The sequence below is a fragment of the Opisthorchis viverrini genome (genome assembly GCF_000715545.1).
Source record: "Opisthorchis viverrini unplaced genomic scaffold opera_v5_142, whole genome shotgun sequence".
In the NCBI taxonomy this organism is placed as follows: Eukaryota; Metazoa; Platyhelminthes; class Trematoda; order Opisthorchiida; family Opisthorchiidae; genus Opisthorchis; species Opisthorchis viverrini.
In genome coordinates this window covers 969,621-991,583 of record NW_008751797.1, presented here as the reverse complement: position 1 = coordinate 991,583, position 21,963 = coordinate 969,621, and the positions used below count along the sequence as shown (strand labels likewise).

The following is a 21,963-nucleotide window of genomic DNA, read 5'->3' as shown; positions in this document are numbered from 1 at the left end:
TGTCAGATGGTTCCTTTGCCTCCATAGACGAAACTACAATGGACAGCCAGTGCTCGCATACTGCTTTTTGGCAAATACGCTCAGCTCACTAGCTTAGTCGAAATCCCCGACATTCCTTTGGTCCTGGAGGTCGCCTGGTGCATTTGTGTTACATCAATCAGTAACTCAAGCCAGCGCTGGTGCTTCGATTACTGGATGAACGCACAAATACCACGAAGCTATCCTTCATGTATTGATTTAAGGCCCTCTCAAAGACGTGAAGAATGGAACCGATACATTCACAAATTTCTCAACGAAAGCTTGTGAAGACACTTCCGAAGCCATAGCTCAGCAAGTTCAAAGTCGAATATGCGCCACAAATTTTGAAAATAGAATAAATAAAACTGATCGCAGAAAGTGACGGCAGATGAGGGTGCTTTTTGGTCTGAGCATATATGCAAATAAATGCAACACTTTGACGTAAAAGGTTTTATCTCCCCATCAGGGGTTTTGCAGACAAATGCACTGAGCGTCCAAGGCGCGAAGTTTTTGCTTTTTTGGCCCTCGCCATTTAGTCAACCACCCAAAGTGACCCATGGTCAGCAATGATTTTTTAGTTTTTGTTCGAGTCATAAGATTTCATCATTCGACTGGTCGACCCTCAAGCCTCATGGTCACAGTTCTTTTGGTTCCCACAACTATGGTGAGCTTTCACGTAGTACAAGTGTCCCTTCGGTTGTACTTTCTCCCGCGCATAATCGCTGCTCGTTGCGTTCAGGTTGCAACCACCCAGTAATGCCTTACTTGGCATGGTTCGCGTCTAGGAATGCAAGTTAAGATGACTGTTTCATTTGCTGCGGATGAAGAGTCACCGTCCGGAGGAGGGCTGTTTGCTGTGCATGATCCTGAGTTGCGGAAATCAGGAGGTTGACAAACCGTGGAATGGTGGCCAGCGTATATATATACCGCATAAAATGGGTGGGCTGTTGATACTGCTCTTGTTCTAGGCTAGGGCTTGTAGTGGATAACGTGAGCAAATACCAGTTCAAAGTAGTTAAATCAAGTGAGTAAAAATAAGCGAGATGATACAACTCACAGTTCATTGGTACAGTTAGTTATTACCACTACAATAAATCCAATTCGGTCTCCTTCCTGGAATCTTCCTTGACATATTCCTGGATACTTTCTATCCCGTCGTAGTCTGAAAGGCAGATCACCGTTCGATAATTCACTGTCAGCGTAATTCGACACAGCAAGAAGGGAACACGCCTTTCACGAGGTACAGAATTTGTATTGTGTCCATATTTCTTTTTCGTTCATTTTAAACAAAAGTTATTCGGTATGAAGAGAAGAGGAGTAAGCTGAGGTTTTAGTGAGAGATAGAAAGTGGTACAAATTGCGTAATGATAAGTTACAAAGAAAGTACAAATGTATAATGGTCAGAAGGATCACCATAGGCCCACTTGACGCTCCCAGTGCTTGACTGAAGATATTGGTGTCGGCCAGTCCTTAGCGGTGGCCAAAATGAGGCCATTATTTACCCCAATAGTCACGCTGCTCAAAGCGTGGGTCGTTACGGTGCTCGCTGAATAATAGTGGTGGGCGTTTTTACTTGTGCCGGTTGTCTATCTATATGGAGCTATTTTTGAGGAAAGTGACAGCCGAATGGAATTAGGGTGACGTCGCATCGTGCTGGAGGCCCAATCAGAGTGGACGTGATGGCCACTTCAATATGTAGAGTATTACAACAAAATGATATAGAACTTTTCCGGATGTTTGCTCTTCAGATTCTTCTAATTGTCCACACATTCTTGAGAGGTTGTTCTACATTCAATCTTCTGAATTCTCTTTTCGGGAGAAGTACCTCCGTATTAAAAATAAACGAACACTGACATTTTAGCCAGAGAGAGCTGAACGATTTACCTGTGCCTGTCGAGAAATCGTCCAAACGTTGAATGACAGCTGATCAAGAATGATCTGGATGAACTAGACGGGTCTTTCAACAATTGTACTCTATAAATAGCGCCCATTTAAAATTTGGCGTCATTCTCGAGCGCATGGTCAGTTAACCTCATCGATATTTACCATCATTTGTAGAATATAAATAAATTGTACACTCATCATAATGGATATTAATGATGCGCAACACTCTCAAATTCGGCGTCACATACAAGCAAAATTTACAGTCAGCTGAGCGCACTACTTTGCTCACATTAGATCCTGTAAGTTTTTGAATAACTCCGTTACTCCTCAGACTCTCCCACTAGACGAGATAAAACAGCTTGCATGTTTAGAATTGTAATTCCACTTTGTACTAACCGCTCGGTAGCTATCCACTCCCTAGAAAGGATGATGAATACTGCTTCCTGTTGCAAGGGGATGATGGGCGTGCCATTGGATATATAACGGAAGAAGTACTTCATTTACAATATTTATTAATTTTACTGTTCAGAACCGACAATGGCTCTCCACGAATGTCGTTACCCTTGTGCCACTTCCGGTGAGTCCAATGCCAAATCTTTTGACTGAACTCTCCTTATTTTTTGGGGATAGGGGATAAACTGACAATACTTTCCATACCTCACATGTCACAGCAGAGTTGGCTGCTAAACTGATTGTTGACCATTCAGGGTTATTGGTTATATGGCTGATATCGCAGGGCAGGATTCAAGATACGTTACAGATATTTTGTGAACCAAAGAACAACGCTGTGTCAGTTCCTAAGAGTTCTCCCACATCGAATTCACTGGTCACACGTAGAGGAGTTGGAAACCGGTGGCTACGCTTTATTTGGTGTCGTTTGGGACTCACAGGTGCTCCATGGCACTGATTTCATCTTCTCATTCAAATGTACTGTTGGGCTGGGAAGCAAGCTTTTTCCAGAAATATTCGAATAGTGAGGTCCTTCGGCACATTAGAACTGGACTGTAACTCAGCTACATGTGTACACCTACATGAATTGCTGGCTGTGTTGAGATAAGTTCTATATACACTAAAATGAATGTAATTGTGCTTTTACAAAACGACAAATAGGATCTACTTTCGGCGTTCCCTGCTCAAGTGTGTACTGATTAAGACAAACAGTTATCACTGTAGATTGAACCTCTGAAATTATCAACCACAAGCGCAACCATTTGTTTGACATGGTCCAAGTGAAAAGTCTACGTTGTTATCCCCTTGAAGTAGTTGGTTGGCCTAATGAACGCGCCGATGAATGGAATGAAAAGAGTTCAGTACAAGGAGAGACTTTGCTTTGTGACACAAGAAATTGGGTGTTGAAGCTCTTGGTGCGGTCTTGATTTTTTGGATGGCTGAGCAAACTCAAATACTAAGGACTTCTAATGAAGCCTCCAGAGAGTTGGTTTGGCTTGAGTCATATTATATATAACATTTTGTCACTTGTTGTGACTAGGTGATAGCTACAGCTCTTGGCTGGGATGACAGAGGGTACATAACTCAACCTCATGTGCAGCAACGTCTTCTGAAATTTAGACTACTCGTTTCTTATGAGCGTCCGCAAAAACATGTTTACAGTAAGCACATTTGGCACTCATCTCGGCTGTCACCCGTGGGACACCAAATTGGATTTTAAAAGGAAGGTTAGTTTTGATAATTTCCAAAAAAGATACCTGGTGTAAGAGTTTACAACCTATCTTGTCAGCACCTGTTTGAATGCGCATTTCTCCAGTGCTACGAGCAACACAGCCCTTAGCGCAATCAATTTTTTGCTGAACTCAAGAAAGGTTCAATTAGTGGGAATTTTTATGTATATCGGTCATGACCGATTTCCTCGAACCCTTAATAAAGTAGCTGTGCGGCAATGGGAGTGCGTACCTTTCTTTTAATATTACGCTTGTTATTTCTGTTTTGTACATGAAGACCATCTCCCAAGGCAGAATCGGTGGGATTAAACATTTCTTGGAGACAGGCATATTTATACTGCACCTTTTTCCAAACAATTGTTGCTCTCAATGGTCAGTTGTTTTTTGTGTATGATTGCATTCATTCTCGTTTCTTACAAAAACGTTCAGTGACAGCCAAATTTTGATTTCTCAACAAAATTTATGTCTACGACAAGGTAGTGAGTAGATCTGCTTAGAATGATACAATCCACGGCACTGTGTTTCTGCTTGGGCAAAAAGATTCCATGTGTTGCTTACATTCGCTTTTAGAGTAGTTTCATGGTCTCTTGCTTCTAAAAGATTGATAAAGTGGTCACCTCTGTCATTTACCTTAACTTTTGAACGCTACTGCAAAACACTGAGGCACACTTACATTCAGACACTGTGCCTTTGTTCATCAGCTCGTTGTTTCATTCAGTTACTTTTCCTTGTTTATTGGATCAACGCGAACGATGTGCTATACGGTTCTACAGTTGGTTTAGGCTTCTGAACACTTCAAAGCTCTACCCTTAGGTGTTCATCCTAATGCATGTCAAATCTTTCCCTTAAGCTTTCCGTTGATTCTATTGTTAACAGTAAGTGTTGGTGCTGCTAGTTTTTATTATTCTTCCTATCTTGATAATGAGCCTCAAGTCTACGTTAGAGTCAGCTGAGGACATCAAACGCTTGCCGGTGTTTTTAGCACTAGAGCTTGCAACTGCTTTATAATTTATTTTTCAGATGTTTTTAATTATTAATAGAGTTGATTTCCCCATTGTCACTTGTGCTGCTTTTAAGGTAGCTGGTTTTTTAGGCATTTAACCAAAAGTGTAGTAGCTAGCGTAGGTGCCAGTTTTAGCTGATAATTAGCTACTAAACGGTTGGCGAAATAAATACAAAATCTAAATAAATAAATAAATAAATAAATAAATAAATAAGCAAAACAGCTGCAAGTAATAGGTGCAGTTGGTCGTGATTGCTCACGTAGATTTCGCATATGTCGTGTGTTTTGTCACATATAGCGGTCGTAAACGGTAGCAAACATTCGTCAGCATCAGGATGTAGTTAGTGTTTTGGAATCTGGGCTCATCAAAGATAGACTATCTTCTTTATTACTCAAAACAGTAAATAACACTCCTTTAGTCACAAAAGCGTTATCCCTTTTAAAGTTAGAGAGAACTAAAAAATGCAGAAGTCTTGTAGCTGTAATTTAGCCCGTAACTAACGTGTTATAGTGTAAGCACAGATATATAGTGAATACAACAAATTGTCAACTATTATCTGAATGGCTACTATCCTATCAGGTAACTGGACCCCAGAGTCCTTGTTTCCTCCAGGTAACACAAAGAAAGTCCAAGTTTGATTCATCAGCACTAATTCCTTAGTATACCCTATTAAATATAACATTCTGTGTTGGTGCAGGTAGAAACCGAGGGGACTCAACTAGAAAGCGCGCCCCGAATGTGCAACAGCTTTGGTTTTCTCTCTTCTCTTTTAAGAGGCAAAATGCGGTCCATTGGTTTGTCTTATTTTTAAAACCCACACTAAGTGAAGATGTTATGTGGAAGCTTGGAGGTGCTTCTTTTTAAAACTAGGCTTCTGGCATCAAACGAGTTTGCTGCAAAAAATCTTATTGGGGCTATCGCTATTTGTTTGTCCACAACTTAAATTTCATCTTGAGCAACACACTGAGCATCGATTACATTATTCGGGTTTAAACACCTAATATCAACGCCTCATTACACTCTAAATCTGATTCCTTAAAACTGGAGGGTAAACATAGTGTCGACATCTCTGGTTTAAGTGCTACATGCGTTGGCGTTTTGTTTCGTTGGAATTTCCTCACCTCGTACTTGCTTAACTTGGTCGGTTCCTCACCGTACAGCACTTCTCATCTGACCTCCTCGAAAGTTCACTTCTGTAGGCCAGTTTCTGTGGCCACTTTCACCGCTGAGTTTTGTCATCAATTCAACTGCTTAAGTGCTGTATGACTTATGTTTCAACAGCCAAAAGTACAAGTCATTGTGTGATAGCAGTGTTTCGTAAGTCAAATTGGCTGCTGATTGTTTAGCCATTTACCTGCATGTAGGTTATTAGAGGCCTTAACGAGGGTTAAAGGACAGTAAAATCCGGGCTGAATTCAGGAGTGTGCCTGAATACAAGGCTTCTCTAGAGTTGTGGTCTATCAGTTTGTCCCCAGCTAGTAAACCCTACAGGTGCTTGTATTTTCCGCAGACACTGCGGATATATATTTGGATTATATTTTTATATGTTGAACAAACCACTACTTTAATACGCATGTTGATCACTACAATTCTGGCAATTTGTTATGTGGCAGATGCGAATTTATGACCAAACAGCTATCTCTAGAATTTGGTGATGCTTTCAAGATAGTTTCATTGATAACCGTAGAGTTTATCAAACTTCTACACATTTTTTTTCTCCTCCACGAATCCTCTGAACATATAGAAGTTTCAACTAAATAAAGACTTCATGATTACACATTCTGGTTTGGACAAGTAAATAAAATGCCCTTCGTTTATCCTGAGTTTGTGTTATTAGTAACCCTTCCCTGAGAAAATCTCTAGTAAACTACAGTTCTGACTTGGGACGGGTGAGCGTAGAGCCCATGAATATTGGTCCATGGATAGTATTAGTGTCCCATGTCTCTTCATGACGATAAAAAACTCTACCTGGATAAGAATTTAACATGACAGTGAATAATATTTCCATACATACCCCTCTTTGTATTAAGTTTTGAAAATGCACGCTTTAAAATCACTTCAAATCACACCGGCTATGATATTTCATTGCCAACCAAATGGCCGCTGTTTAAGAAGTTGTTATGTTTGGACTGCTGATATAGGGCTCTAGAATGTTATTCTAGAAGCATTCCCGTGGTATCTTGTGTTATTCTGCTTAACTATAAAACGCTGCACGCTTTGCTTCTCAATCGGGTATGGCTTGGTCTATACATATAGAGCCACAAACCCCGATATTTAGTTGCTACTTCCCTAAAGCAACATGCAGTTACAGCGTGGATGACTGAATTTATTGAGTTGCAAATATAAATGTGTTGACGTTTAACTCAAGAGACAAAATAAATCACCTCTTCCTCAAATAAACGTGAAGTTACATTTAAGTCACCCAGTACTCTCAGAAGGAAGTGTATTGTTAGATTGTCCGCAAATAAGGAGTACAATGAACCAATCGCCTGATAGGTCGATGTTGACCTAATGATCGTAAAAACCCCGATTAAGCACCTTCTACAATATGGTGACACTCCCTTGACCGTAACAGTGTATTATCTACCGCTCACAACATCCGTTTATTAATGTCGTCATAAAGTGATAATCTCAGAACATATAGACAAAGCATAAAGCTTCATCCAGCTTCTTCCTCTCTCTCAGGCCATCAATATTTTGACTGCACAGTAGCGAAAAACAAAAAGATGGTAAAATAGTTACGCCTTTTGTGTACTTGTTTATGCAGTCCAGCAGCAGAATTATACCCCTCTCTAAAATAAGTTTTAATTTGCCTTATTCAAGCCCGTTGTTTCATGTGTTAAAAGTCAATTTTGGTATCCGAGTTTTGAGAATCACTTGATTGTATGTCATTTCGTAAGTTCGGTTGCCCGTTTCTCACAAATCTGTGAGTTGGGTAGCTAATCTTTTGACCTCTACCGCCGCTAGATTGCACAGAATGAATTCTTCTAGAGTACCGGCAATGTGCATTTGAAGGGTATCTGAAAGCTCTAGGTTCTCTGGAATCCGCTGTACTGAAGAAGCTGGAGGTCTCCAAAGTATGAACCAGTAGTTAATGGCTCAGCTGGCTATTTCAGCGAAACCAGAGCAAAGTATCAAGCAACAAACTGGCAACAGTATAAATTATTTTACTGTTTTTTAGGACCAGACCTCATCGGGACAGTGAAAGAATAACTGGATCCATCCGAAACCTCTGGATTTCCTCTGCAAATAAAATCGGATGAATTTCATTCAGTCTGCCTAAATTATACTCGCTGGTGGTAGTGTCATTAGTGGTTCTCATTTTCCGCGCTCGACTGTAATAGCAAATGCAAACTTTACTTTGAGCCGTCGGTTTTGTCTTACAAGTGGCTGTAGCGCCCTTTCTGAGTGTGATAAACTACTCAAATGTTTTATCTTATCCGCTTTTAAAGATACCAAACTGGCCAGTGAGAATTTTAATGGCAGTTAATCACGCATGGTAAGTACAACACACGAACAAAGCGTTTTTGCCGACAAAGGATCGGGTCGCGATGTCGTATGGCGATAGCTTCAGCCACTGCAATTGTGCGCTGCTGTACTGATCTGGGTTGGTTAGCCGGCGCCTTGTGAACAAGGCGGAAACTTTGGTTGGGTATCACGTTGTGTGCAGTGTCAGCTAAATGTTGTACTGCAGAGCTGGTTATTGTCCTCCTAGTTTCAGAAGCTGACCAGAGAGGATTGTGTACGTTCATTCTTTGGCCGAGTTGCCTAGTCGTGCGTCTGATGTGTTCCGCTGCACAGCAGCAAGAGAATGAGTAAACTAAGATATTTTGGGTGTGGACAGGCACTCTATCCTTGAGATTACAGGGGCACAAACGATTACCGGTGAGCCAGATTCGGACTGGTGCAGCCGGAAAAACTTTGTTCAGAATGGTGGAAAGTCTTCTGTTCGGTAGATCGGTCGGCATATCTCCCCGACAAGTTTATTACAATGCATTTGAACAGGGAGGAAGCAAATATCATCAAAGCCACAGCTGGAAGGAAACCAGTTTACATTTGCCTCCCGTTTAAGGAAGACCGTTTGATGTTACGACAAGTTGCCTATTGTTTTATTTATCAGTATGGCACATATCATAGCTAATGGATAATTGAGCCAATTCTCTATTGAAGGCTACCGATCCCCAACGCCTGGTTCAGAACTGACGCCTGATGCCGCGTCTTGCGATTCTATCAGTTCCAAAAACCTCAAAATGGTCCGGAGGGGTGATATTTTCCTTACAAACCACTGATCTTGTTGACAAAATTGGGCGAAAACAAGCAATGGGCGTTAATTCCTAATGGACGATCAGTGGTTGTCAATAACCCTTTTGGAGTGACGCAAATGCCATTTACTTCTATAATTTCGTACTACCATTATTCGATATTACTTGACACTATAGGGTTATCTAATGAAACTAGTTAATAAATTTTTAAACTCTGGCTCTCTAAAGGACAAATTTTGGGAAAGATGCGTTGCACTCTTATCCTGGGAAGCAAACATTTAGCTTCTCTCTCCTTGCAGAGACAAGTTTTTATATCCTCTTTGAAACTATTCTCAGCGTATACCAATATACTACTTGAATAATTCTACTTGTGAGACGACTAGAACTGTGCGCATCTCCACACATTTCACCGGCGTATTAAGTAAGCCATACTAAATTATCAAGACTCAATGTAAATCAGGTAGATGCCGATTTCTTTGCAGACTTCTTCCGGTAACGTTTTACCGCCAACTCTGTCTAAATAATCACTACGTGAAGTAAACAGGAAAAAGGTTTTTCGCTTCATAAACACACACTTGCTACCGAAAGGCGAGTTCGGTTATCCCTCATCACTATGCACGAAAACCAGAAGGAATTAGACTGGAACAATGTGTACATGCTATCGCGGATAAGAGAAAAGAATAGACGTGAATTCATGGAAACGTGGTATTTTACGAAGGACGCCAAGAACAACGAATTGCAACTGGTCTAGTCTACAATCTGCGAAGGACCTATGAACTCCGGGACTACCGACCTCAAAAAAACAGAAGAGGAACTTGTACAAGAAACATAGAGGTGGCTGAATGAAACTGACCAGAATACGCCCGTAACCATAAAATCGAAGGATCGAGGTGAACGTCAGGATGGTTTGTCGGTCACATACAAAGAGATCAGTTGCTATGAGACAGATTTCGGGGAAACAAGATCAGCCAGCCCACCTAACACAGACCGAAAACGGGCTAGGCGAAACTCAGAAAGACAAATAGGAATAGGAAGGGCGTCTGGATCGTCAGTGTGATAAAAAGAAGACAGATGGGACCAGTCAGAGATTAACAGAAATCTAACCAATAGAAGCCATTCAACCAGTCAGTCGGATGTCAAGCAATATGGGCCACAGATTGAACCGACCAATGAAATTACAGCAAAGTTCTTCAATTAAGCTATCGCTCCGAGAAAGATTCTTAAAAAAAAACTAAATAAGAAGGAAACACCAACTGACCAGTTACAGACTATTGGACATGGAAGCAAATCTCCCATTCGCATATTATTTACAAAAACTGAACATCCATCTTCCCCTAAACGCGTCTTCGTTGAACTTTCCTGAATATTCACTGACTCCGATCATTCATTGCTCAAATCCAAGCAAATGCTACAAAGCAACTCCACAAATTCCGCAACATATCTCCCTTTTCAAGAGACGTGAATTTAATTTACAACAACAAAACATACTGCTCGGATACCTACCCATCACAAGTAGCTGCTCTGAGGGAACATAAGGCATTGGTATATACAAAACTTGCTTTTCAAGAGACGCAAAGTGAATTTACAACAACAAAACATACTGCTCGGATACCTACCCATCACAAGTAGCTGCTCTGAGGGAACATAAGGCATTGGTATGTAACATACAAAACTTGTGTGTGCTTTTTTCGTAGGCCTTATATCACAAAACTATATTGAAGGGTTCTTGGATGACAACTGACATACAGGGGTTTATTCATTTGTCCGCAGCACATCATTGAACTGCTCAGCAGACAGTAATTCTAGGGATGAATTTTGTTGATCTTATATTTGCAAAGACTCGAAAAGTGTGTTAATGTACGTAAGGCTCAGAATCTTTCACTAATAAGGGCCTTGTAATGAAAGCTGGTGATCCTTTGGATATTTCCTATTTGATGCTTATCACGCTAACGCCGTCAATGATCGCTTATCACCAATGGTTCTCAACCCTGTCCAAGCATGCATTCTCTAAAGTATTTCTGGTCTGAAGACTGACACAAAACACTTGAACCTTAGGGCAACGTCATATTGAAGACCATGCATGCAAAATACCTGCTCCGAGGTTTCAAAAGTTTTCTGGAACACTGAACTGTTTAATGCTTTAAGTACTAATTTGGAGGATTCTCATTTTTAACCAGATGTTTCAAACGCGTGTTGCTTGTGCGTCGAAGCATTTCGTCTTGTCCGAAGTAAAGGAGTCACCTATCCAATAATTTAGCTTATCTTCGACACGTGTTTGTTGCACGTAATCAACCGTTGCGGTACTCATGAGCCCTTGTAGATTGGTTGCATATTGCACAATTAAGTCTAACCTTGGCAACTTCGCGGTAACTCACTGAATAATCGTGGGGTTGCATGATCGAGTCCACCTTAAGAATAGTGTCGTTTAGTCTGCGTAGCGTTTGCTTTGTTCCACTTCCTAGCAACATTTTAAGTACATACACTAAGGTGCTTAACTATGGATGAACATATGCGGTCAAAATCACTCATCTTTTATATTTTTAAGTTAGCATGTGCTTTCAAAATATAATAGGCTTTAACAAATCGCGGAAAATCGTGTCAACTTACTGTTCTCTTCCGAAGTATACCTGAAAGTTACATGCTATCAAGACTGATCAGTATTGGATGTCAACCAGGTGAAAATAGTGATAATCGTTAGGTTACAGTGTACTCCTAGTGAGCAGCTTCCTGGGCACCTTAATGGACCGTGTCACCAGCAGTCTGTCTAAACCTACAAAGGAACAATCAAGAAGTCAGGGTTCCGTTTGATCCACTAATCTATGGGTCAGTAGTCTGATACCTTGTGCACTCCGCTGTCCCCAGTCAGGGGTTTTGCGTGTGCTTTTTGATAGTTATGTGATCAAACAAGGGATAAATTGATCGATTCGGGAGAATGATTTGAGGGTTCATCTCATCTTGTTCAGTTCATACGATTTCAAGACTCTTCCTCAATATCTTTTTCTTAAGTTTTGGTGTTCCCAGTAGATGAGTTATTACTACTATTTGGAGATTGAATGTGAAAGGTCACGTTAGATGTCCGAGTTGGGATTTCTGCTTTGGAACTAGATCACTTTTATTCATTATTTCTTTTGGATAATGAATTTTAGTTCGGAGTGTCCAAAAACCGCTTGTTGCACTTTCTTTGACTATATGCTGTTCATACTATTCACATCAGGATGCTTTTCCATGCGATTTCCACATTTTTGATTATCAACCACCGTGGTGTAGGCCGCGATTTCCTAAATCTCCCACATGTTTTAAAAATTTATTGTGTGCTTTCTAAGAGATAATTCGCCATTGGCGAGTAGTTGACCAGTGCTTGATAATCGTCTGCAGTGTCGAAGGTTTTGTTTAGTCTTTTGTAATTATGAGTTTTGATGCGTTTACATGACCATTCAGCGGTAGAAATTTGATCGAGCCGCTCACAATTTTTTTGTCCGCTTACGTCAAAAATGTGCTGAAACGAGAGTATTCGTAAATATCCCACAATAAGTTTTCTAGCGTTAAATGTCCACGTCTTTTGAAATATAGTATACTCAGCACGCTTCAGCTGCAATGTCATTAGGAAGCTATGAACCAATAAAAGCGCGTGTGCAGCTTTCTTCCTATTGTAGGAAAATATTCGAGTCCTATTCACATTCAAAATTCACAGTCAAAATATGTGTCGTTGTATGCGATATTTCTGTGGTGCTTCTAATTTTTAATGTTAAGCTGGCGAACTTGATGGAGCTTCACCACTGATGGGCAGATTTTCCTGGAACTTGCTTTTCAGGGAAAAGCAATATGTCCAGCGCAGTCCATTTTATTTTTCTAGATATTCGCGGTCCAAGAAAAATTTTAGGCATCTGAGAAGTAGCTTGCTTTTGAATTGCCATTATGCCACATACAGTGTCTGTTTTGTGACCCGTGTCAAAAACTATCCGCAACAACACAGCCTCCAGTGAATTCAACTCACATTCGTGCTGTTTTGGCTGCATTCTGAGCGAGAATTCCTTATCTGGAGTGGTTCACAAGTACATGTAAAATCAGAATATAATATAAAAAAACAATTTAATGAATACCACACGCAAAATAAGAGGCTTAATGATCGTTGATTCTTCCAGCTAGTGATGATCACACTTTCGCTACACATAGAATGTACTTGGTGTGTAAAACTCGGTTTTGCATTAGAGGATCTAATGTATCATTGTTCAACACTTTTCTTTGAATGTTGATAAGATCGATGAATCAGAGTAAAATTCAGAAGTGGAATAGCTGTCAACCGAATCTCTTACACTACAATCAAGCCTCTCTTTGTTTTGTGGATTGCAATACGAGCATGTTACAAAAAGCAAAGTTATTTCTTCGAGACTGCTTAGTCTGTTTGTTAGTCTTTGCCGATGAAAAAGGAAAAGGTAATTCATTAACCAAGTAATGGAACCGATCTGTCGAGCCTGTGTAATTAAAGTGCCACAAACTAGTTATCATAATTAATTCGCCTCCTAACATATTTGCTACTCCCTAGGGATCATCTGACTCGCAGCCATAAAACTGGGCTCAGACTTTGGTTTTAAACAGAAGAAATAAAAAGTCACGTTGTTATGCGGCTGAAGTTGTCCCATGTAGACGATGATCGTTTTGAAACAACTCAGGGCATTTGGTTAACTGTACATGTCAAAAAGTCCATAATTGCACAAGCCGTACAACAGAAAGTGCTGACTGGGCGGTGAAAACATTCGCACGGCGCGAAAACGCAAAGCAAACACCTGCGATGGATTGAACGTTTTTTTCGGTAGGTGGTTTGAGAGGAAAGTGTATTTTGGATAAGTCTGCTTGCGACGTTTCTGGTGACTGCTTATGGGTTGCCTCAATGTACGCTTTCTTCAATGTGTATGCAATACTATATAATGTAAATACGTTATAACCTGAATATCTGGATTAGAGCTTACTCAGTTGTCCCATTGAACTGTGGCTGTGGGTGTTCGTCCCGAATATGGTCAGTTGGATGAATTCCATTTGGGAAATACTCGATGACCAAAAGCCGTGGACACGGAAAAAATTGCTTATGAACTTATGAAAGGATAGCTTAAGAGTTGCTTATGATTGACGCTGTCAATGTTTTTAGCACAGACTCATCCTCCAGCCGAATCCTTTTCATTGTGGAGTTAGACAGTGGATGACTGTCCCAAAGTGAAAAAGCCCTAATCATTATTGGGGGTGCATCAGGTAGGTGCCTCCGGAACGACTTCAGCCGTGTGTAACATTCGGAGACCTAAGTAAACTGAATTAGGGCCAGTTCCACACACGACAAAACTTTTATTGCTTCTGGGGGAATTTTCAGACACGGATTTTTTTATCTAAGATAAAGAGGCTTATAATTATCTAAACAGAGTCAACGAAGTAAGTCGAGAAGAACCAGTAGAGGCTAAAAGCTGAAAACACTTCACGGGAAAGAAGAATCCATGAGGGCCTTAAATATAACATTTTAAATCTAGAAAATGACCCCAAGATCATCAGGCAAGAGAGGTCAGGAAAAAAATTGAAGTCCTTCATCTCACGGCGTATGTGAGATGGTCAAAAGAGTGTGCAACCAGAATACGCTCTTAAATTCGACATTCCTCAGCGTGATATCTAACCGTTTCATACACAATAGAGGGCTGTTCGTCTGCTCTCACGACCCTGTCATGATGTATAGCTTGCACAGTATGGAACTCGCTGCTGTTGTTCCAATTAGCTTTCCTTCGAATATCTCAGTGGGTTGAATTCAGCTGATTGACACTTCTGGCTAGTGTGATGTGTTTGATTTATGCAATACAAATACCTATCCATCATTGGAGCAACACCTAATGGTGAAGAGCTCATCACTACCGTTAGGTTAGACAGTAGGGTGCGTTTTACATTTTACTTCAAACTTGTCGCGGTACATATCTTTCCGTTAACCTGTTACTCAGATTCTCTTTTTGAACATGGTAGTACAACTTGCTGCTGCAGTATAATTCAAACACTAACAAGTAACTGAAAGTAAATGAGGTTTTAATTGCCAGTTGTGTAGCAAGTGCATTTTGGGCCATCGTGTTTGTAAGGTTCAGTCATTACGATGGACAGCAGCAAAATAAGCAAACCCGATTGTTCTTCCTACATCCTAACCTACTTACCCTCATTTAAACACCCGTCTTTCCGTCCTGACAAACCGTCCGGCCCTACAAACGATAGTAACACGTTCGGCAAACTGTTCAGTCAGACCCACACTTCACTTGATATTCGGCTAAAGCGCTCTGGTACAACCATTCGACAGGGGCATTAAACATTGTCATTTAGTTGGTACGAAGCTACCTTGTACCAATACGGTAGACGGGCAATTAAATTCACTTCTACTGACAGCTAGCAACTGATACACACGTACAGCAGGTTTGAAGCAATCGACCCGTATTGTGCGACCCTCGTGCCACATGTTGTGTAAACAGTATGGAGATTTACACGTAGGCAGCATGTGCGCCTGTTTGTGTTGGTGTGCTAGTATAAACCGGAGACCATCCACCCATGCGTTCAATTTCGATGGTGGTTTCTTGTACTCAATATTCTGCTTAAACTCGGAATAATTTTGTCGCCAAAAGAAGCAGTGATTCAACATTCCATTATTATTCTTGGTCCTGTAATTTTTAATCGACGTTCTCCAGAAAGAAGCTCCCAAAAAGGCGGGCCATGTCTTGGAAGAAATAAGAACAGCGTTTTACACTTGACTATGACCTAGTATCAGAGCGAGTGAGACTGGTCTCAGGAAAGACCGAATACTCTCATAAAGGAAGCTAATCACAAAAGACCCCCGTTGAATAGTTTTGAACAACCTTTAGTTTCCTATATGAAGGTATACCACCAATATCGTACCAACGGAAGCATGACGCGTCATTTGTGCACCCTATTCAGTTGGAGAATATCATTAAAGAGCGATTCGGTTGAGTCTCCCATGAAAACCAAATTATTGCACAAATGGGTTTAATTTTCCAAGACTGAATATTCCCTTTGGTGTTTAACCTTGTTTGATAACTTTGTGTTTAGTTGCCTGTTCTCTGCAAATGTTGTGGAAGGGGTTGGTATAATGGAGCAAGCCTGGGATATGTAGTCAGGCAAAAAACAAAATTCATGGTTAACATGGCTTACATGTCTTTGTCAGCGGTTTGGATATTTTGTAAAACGGAAAGGAAATTTGGTTATTCTGTTGACAATGGAATTTTTGGTTGTTGAATTTTTCATGATTGTTCCAATATGAAGTAAGCTTTAGTCATGTGATGTGTGGGTATTTCTTACCTTGATCTAAACGCACCAGGTGGAAGTAGACGTTCTATTGAAAAATAGTCTAATTTCATTTCACTCCGAAATAATATTCGGATGGCGGATACCATCCTCCGATCAGAACAACATCCAGTAATCTTGTCAAAAATTTTTAGACGGTTTCTTTCTTCATGGCATGGGAACTAATCTGATCCACCTACGGCCCATCTACATCCGATTGGGCAAACCACGGCTGCTTGTTAACGCTGCTAACCGCGCGAATGCTCCAGCTAATCGCCATCTTGCATATACATAAGTGCATCGTAATGATGAAACTGAATGTATCCTATCAGATGATGTTATCTAGGTGAGCACAAAATAGTTTATTTGGTGCTACTGGCCAAGGCTGAAGATGTTATCCAGTAGTACAAAAACAATCACGGTCATTAATAACTCGTCTTCGTTGAGGTTTTCTTAATCTACGTAATCCTAGTTCCCAGAATCAGTTCGAATACCGTATTTCACGGCAGCAAAACACATTCGATCAAGCCAAATTAAACTTTGGGTTCCTGCTTTTATCGAAAATATATTCAAAAGTATTTCCAGGGATCAAGGTTATTTTTCTTTGATCGTAAACCAGTATATCAAACATTGATTTTAGGTGCGGTTTATGGGGGTTTATTTGGTTATTTGCAGCTTCCGAAGATCCCTGCCGTACGGTTTTCTGAAGTTGGTATCCTCAATGAGTGCGCTGATAGGAAAAAGTTCACCCAAGGAATATTTCCTTCAATTTTTCCTATCTGGAATGCTATTTTAAGTATGAATATTTTGATGACGGAATAAACCCAAGCAGACACGTCTTTTTCTTCTAGTGCTTTTTCCTCTAGGTGAATAATCACATCTGTCACAGGTGAGTAACCTGAATGAAAGGGCACTACATTTTGCAAAGTGTTCTTTTCGCAAGTTCCAGACATGCACGAGACACTATCATTTGGTTAACATTCTCTGCTACAGTGTTCACTATGACCTCTCATGTATTGTATGGCAGCATGCGGCTGTACAGCACATCAGCTCCGTACTTCTTTTTCTCCACATTAACAAGTGCCAGCTTCTAACACATACAGACTGCCTTACTTCAGCCCTATATCTGCGTTTTTATAACCGTATGTATTCGATAAAGATTACAGTTTCAATGGCTTTGGCTGGGCTGAATAAAATTATTTTAGGCTAACTTCCGAGAGCTTTACTTAAGCGATTTTCTCCGCGGAGCCGTATGAAGGTTGTGTAGATCGATGCAACTGAGTCATCAATCCATTTCACACTCACTATCATGTGAGACCAACAACTTTAGGTCCAGAAATTGTCGACCCATGCATCATAGACGTATAGTACAGAACAGCACGAAGGTTTGGTCAACTTAGACTTGATGTTATAATTTTGCCCAATCACCTCTTCTCATTGAAAACAACCTTTAGACTATTCCCAAATCCAGAACTGGTTACGTGTACCGCTGAATAACAAATAATTCAACGGTTTTCGCACAATAGGAAGTTTTGACTTGTGAGTAGTGATTTGTCCCTTAAAGAACGCCTTAACTTGGAACTGTTTTAATAAGTAAATTCTGTCTAATCCGTAACCCAGTTCACCCTGACATCAATCGTGAATTCCGAGCACTTGCAAATCACTCAATTAAATATGCTGAGTGATGTTCAAACTGACATTCTGAACTACAATAGCCCTGGACGCTAAGTCGTTTGATTTGCCCCAGCAGGTTGAACAGAAAGAGCAGAACTCTTATAACGGTACCTCAATGTTACACTTTTTGAGTACGGCTCCTCATTCTCCACAATATGTAATGCCTCATTATAGTTGCCTTTTTGAGAACTGTGATTACGCCAGCTGTTTTCTTGCTTGATCCTGTCGTAGGGTTGTAAGGCGTCAGTGTGCTAACATTTGCTCATAGCATTAGTCTTAACGGTTCCTCTAACAAGTATCGTGAACCAGTTCGAGATGTTCTATGTCTTTGGGGAATGTACACGACCATCAGGAGCCAATCTCCGAAATGCTTCCGCAGTACGGTCATTTTAAAATATCCGAGGAAGAATTCAAGGTGGCCTAGTATGGAATTCAAACTCAGCCCAGCTTCTGACTTCAGTGATATTTGTACAGCTGTTAAGTCAAGAATTCAGTCAAATATGTTCTTACTAGGCTATGGCTGAGTAGTCTTAGAAGGGGAAGCTAAGTCATATGAACTCTTAAAGTGGGTATGCGGTTAAAATCGATCAAAATAATGTTAGGAGGTAGCTGCTGCTGGGTATGAAGAAAAACACATGCGTGTTAGCAAAGTATGCACATGGCATATCAATCAACTTATAAACATGCACAAAAAACTACTTGTAAAAAAAGAATACCTCTAAAACGTTCAACTACTTAACTTCAGCAACAGATACAAGATAAATTGTGGCTGTCTATCATGCTAAACTAGCCACTAAACCCATTCATATATTAAGAAAGATCTAACCCGGTTATTTGTGGCAGATTTCGCAATAGGTAGCTTATCTATTTTCGTTGATAAAGGTACCAATACTCACCTCAACAAAAGACGACAAAGCCGCGTTGCGCTATTGGACTATGTCCCGGAGATATTTTGGGAAACTTTTACTGGTTCGTGCACCAAGTTGTTCCGTCGTACACCTTATGTGGCTGATTTTGCCGACATAACAAAATGGATGGATGTAAGTACACCTAGTTGAAAACACTAGGTAACGTAATATACTTGGTGGTATCTATTCACTCAGTTCGGTGGATATTCGAGTACGTTCTGTATCAAACAATGACAGTGCCGAGCCTTGAATCCAAATGGTGGTTGGTTTGCCCCAAATTCCCTATTCGCCTCCATTTCAGTGCTTACTTAATTCGCTACAGAATATGTCAAAATCATTTTCTTCATCACGCTTACCCACTGGGAGGTAGTTAGTCATGACACCACCCTCCTAGTTCCAAATCACTGGTTGAATGGCTTGTCCTGATGACTTTTGATTCCGGCATTTCTTTGATCTTGGAGAACCTGAGGGCTGCCATTACTGTGACCATTATTGAACCCCAAGAATGATCACTCTGATCATGTTGCCTGAATAGCAATAAGTCGCTTTAAAAATTAGCACGATCTCGCTGGAATTGCACTAAAATCGAATTCAATCGATTGGATGTCATTTCTCGTTAGCATTCAAACACCAAGTCACCCACCTTGCTGACAGCATTTTCAAACCAAACTGCTTTCGGGTTATGAACCCAATACATTCCCTGGATACGTCAACTTCTCGCCATTTAGGTGGTCAACCAGTTTTCCAGCTTGCACTTTTTCAAGTTGCCCGACTATCTAGAGGTCTTCTCGATGAAAGTCAATGTAACCCTTTCTGAATAGCTGAGTAAAATAGGTAGTTATCATTTGGTTTTTGCATTGTGCATTCGTGGATAATTTTTCCTATCCCTGCGGAGTAGGAATTTCGTGAATGTTCGGAGGATTAATGGCACTTGATTGTAATGACAGGCACACAATGCTCCTAGAACATGTGTCGCACTACTAACCAGTATTTCTGGTGGTGATTTTATGAATCGATTTTTCTGAAGCTAATTTACGTCGCTAACAGTTGGTTGGATTGACGCAACTTAGATCAATACATTCACTCAGATAACTGTCTCATCACAACCGAGTGGTCTGCGCTAACATCAACAGTGTTTGTCATTCTGGTTTGGATATTCTGATGACAGAATCCTCCTCGTGCTTCTTTCAAGCTGCGTGGTAACTGGGCTCCGAACTAGTCCCGTAGCTGAGAATGCATTCTGCTGGGTATTTTATCGGGGCCTTAGAGTTCTTCGGCTTCTGGAGCTAGTACGCTGGGGAACTAAACTTACGTTCACTTGTGTGGAGAGATAAAGCTTTCTGTATTGTTAGTTAATTACGCTATCGGTTCAGCACAGCTGTGCATATCCCGAAAGTCGGCTGTACAGGACTGCTAAAGCGTTTTGATGCATCATCGATATACTCGTCTGTGATTTTTGTTTTTACCAACTTTAGGTACGAATGTGTGATCAATGGCCTTAAAGGGTTGTAGTCAACAGCACCAATCAGAATCCAATATCCAAATTAAATTGCAAAGCTCTATACAGGCTGACAGTGGCACAGTGGATTGAACACCGCAGGTTATTAGTCTCAGTGAAATCCAGTGTGTAAATTCTTCTATCATGTATAGATCTTAGCGCTACACATCAAGCATTCTTTCTCCGAGTATGCACAGACGAATGAAATTTTACATCCATTCCAGCCTTGCCACTTACATCCTGAGATCAGTACCAAGACAATGTGTTCACCGGTGTAGAAATATTCACTTAGTAAACCTCTGTTTCGTCATGCACGAAAACGAATGGCCCAAGAATCCGAGTTAGCTCACAAAGTCCCTCACAGCTTCGGAGAACTTTGGTCAACGCAGCGACACTGCGTTCATCCATGTAGCAGACCGTTGTCCCTTTAGATTCAGAGTTTTATAGACAACAGCTCCTACTGGATGCGGGTTTGTTTTAAACTGTCGTTCTGAATCTGTTCGACAAAATCCGATGGAGTGGTGTCGAACAATGCATTCACTTTCTTTCAGATACACTAAGTGCCACTGGTCCTTCCAGTAGTTGATTACTAACGATATCCATTTTTCTGGACTCGAGTATTTGGATTAGTTTAAGCTCATCGGTACTGTAAAATGGCGAGTTGTCCCCCTTGTGGTAAGTTTGTTTATAAGTTAATTCCAGTTTCATAAAACACATTTCAGCCTAACATTTTGTGCCATTTCCAGGTATCCCCCAGATGGCCACTAAACTCATTAGCGTTATCTAAGTAGCAACTTTCGAAGGCTACAGAAATCATCCGATACTAATTCAGAAGACCATCGCTTCTTCTGCTAGATATAGATAGGTCGAATACTTCAGGCTGTATAGTTTTCACTGTTTCACACGGAGCTTCACGCCGACTTACTAATCACTAACTACGAGTCATTTGTCGCATTTGAAGAGTGGAATAGCACAAAGCGTAGACGATGGGTCTCTAATATCCGGTCCAGTGGCAATGGCTGTTCGATTGATTATAGACGGAGCACGTGACCGCGAAACACGAACTGATAACGCACACACTTTGGCCATACGCAGCTAATCAATTGATAAAATTTAACCTTGGACAGTGTAGAACTTTCGGTCACGCTTTTCGCACACGGACACATTGGTGTGTGTGAGCCACATGCTTCACCACATTTTCCGACAACAGGTGTAACAGCCACCGAGTTACACCTGCAGGATTAGCCGATTCCGGTGAGAAAAACTCACCTCAGAGGAAGTGAAGAGGTTTTATACGAATTTGATATCTGTTAGCCATCCAAACGAGAGATATTTTGATGGCTAGTTCATCAGTATGGCTTGGAGACTGCTGAAATTTCAGTGCGGTAAAATCTAAATAGAAGATAAATCAACCTTTTTCAAGGGTTACATTACCACCAAATGCAAAGTCGAATATGTTTGTTTTAAAGCAACCTTTCTACGAAAATGCCTAGAATTCTAGTAAGGCACTAGTTCTGTTGAAATTCTGAAGCTTATCTTTTATACGCCACAGAATACCAACGAAGCCATAATAATAATCGATTTCCTTATGAAGGTGTTTACTCAACCTAATAGAACTGCCGAATGACCCTGACGACTTATTGTGCCAAATATACCCTCGAAAAAGCCATTCTGCTCACAGCGAGAAGTTCCGCGGACTTTTTTCAGCTCAGATTCATGCCGATCTGG

The 21,963-nt window shown here is 40.7% G+C and overlaps 2 protein-coding genes across 2 annotated transcripts in view; one reads left to right on the top strand and one right to left on the bottom strand.

Annotated features, from left to right (window-relative positions):
- Positions 1 to 640: 640 nt before the first annotated feature.
- Positions 641 to 21,963, bottom strand: part of T265_06661 (hypothetical protein) — a gene marked incomplete at both ends in the record, with an annotated part of 91,873 nt that continues 70,550 nt past the window's right edge. The window contains one exon of the mRNA XM_009171981.1: positions 641 to 799. Within this exon, the coding sequence (XP_009170245.1) occupies positions 641 to 799 (159 nt within the window). The remainder of the gene's footprint in view (positions 800 to 21,963) is intronic.
- Positions 2,317 to 21,963, top strand: part of T265_06660 (hypothetical protein) — a gene marked incomplete at both ends in the record, with an annotated part of 87,242 nt that continues 67,595 nt past the window's right edge. Inside the window, one exon of the mRNA XM_009171980.1 lies at positions 2,317 to 2,479. The remainder of the gene's footprint in view (positions 2,480 to 21,963) is intronic.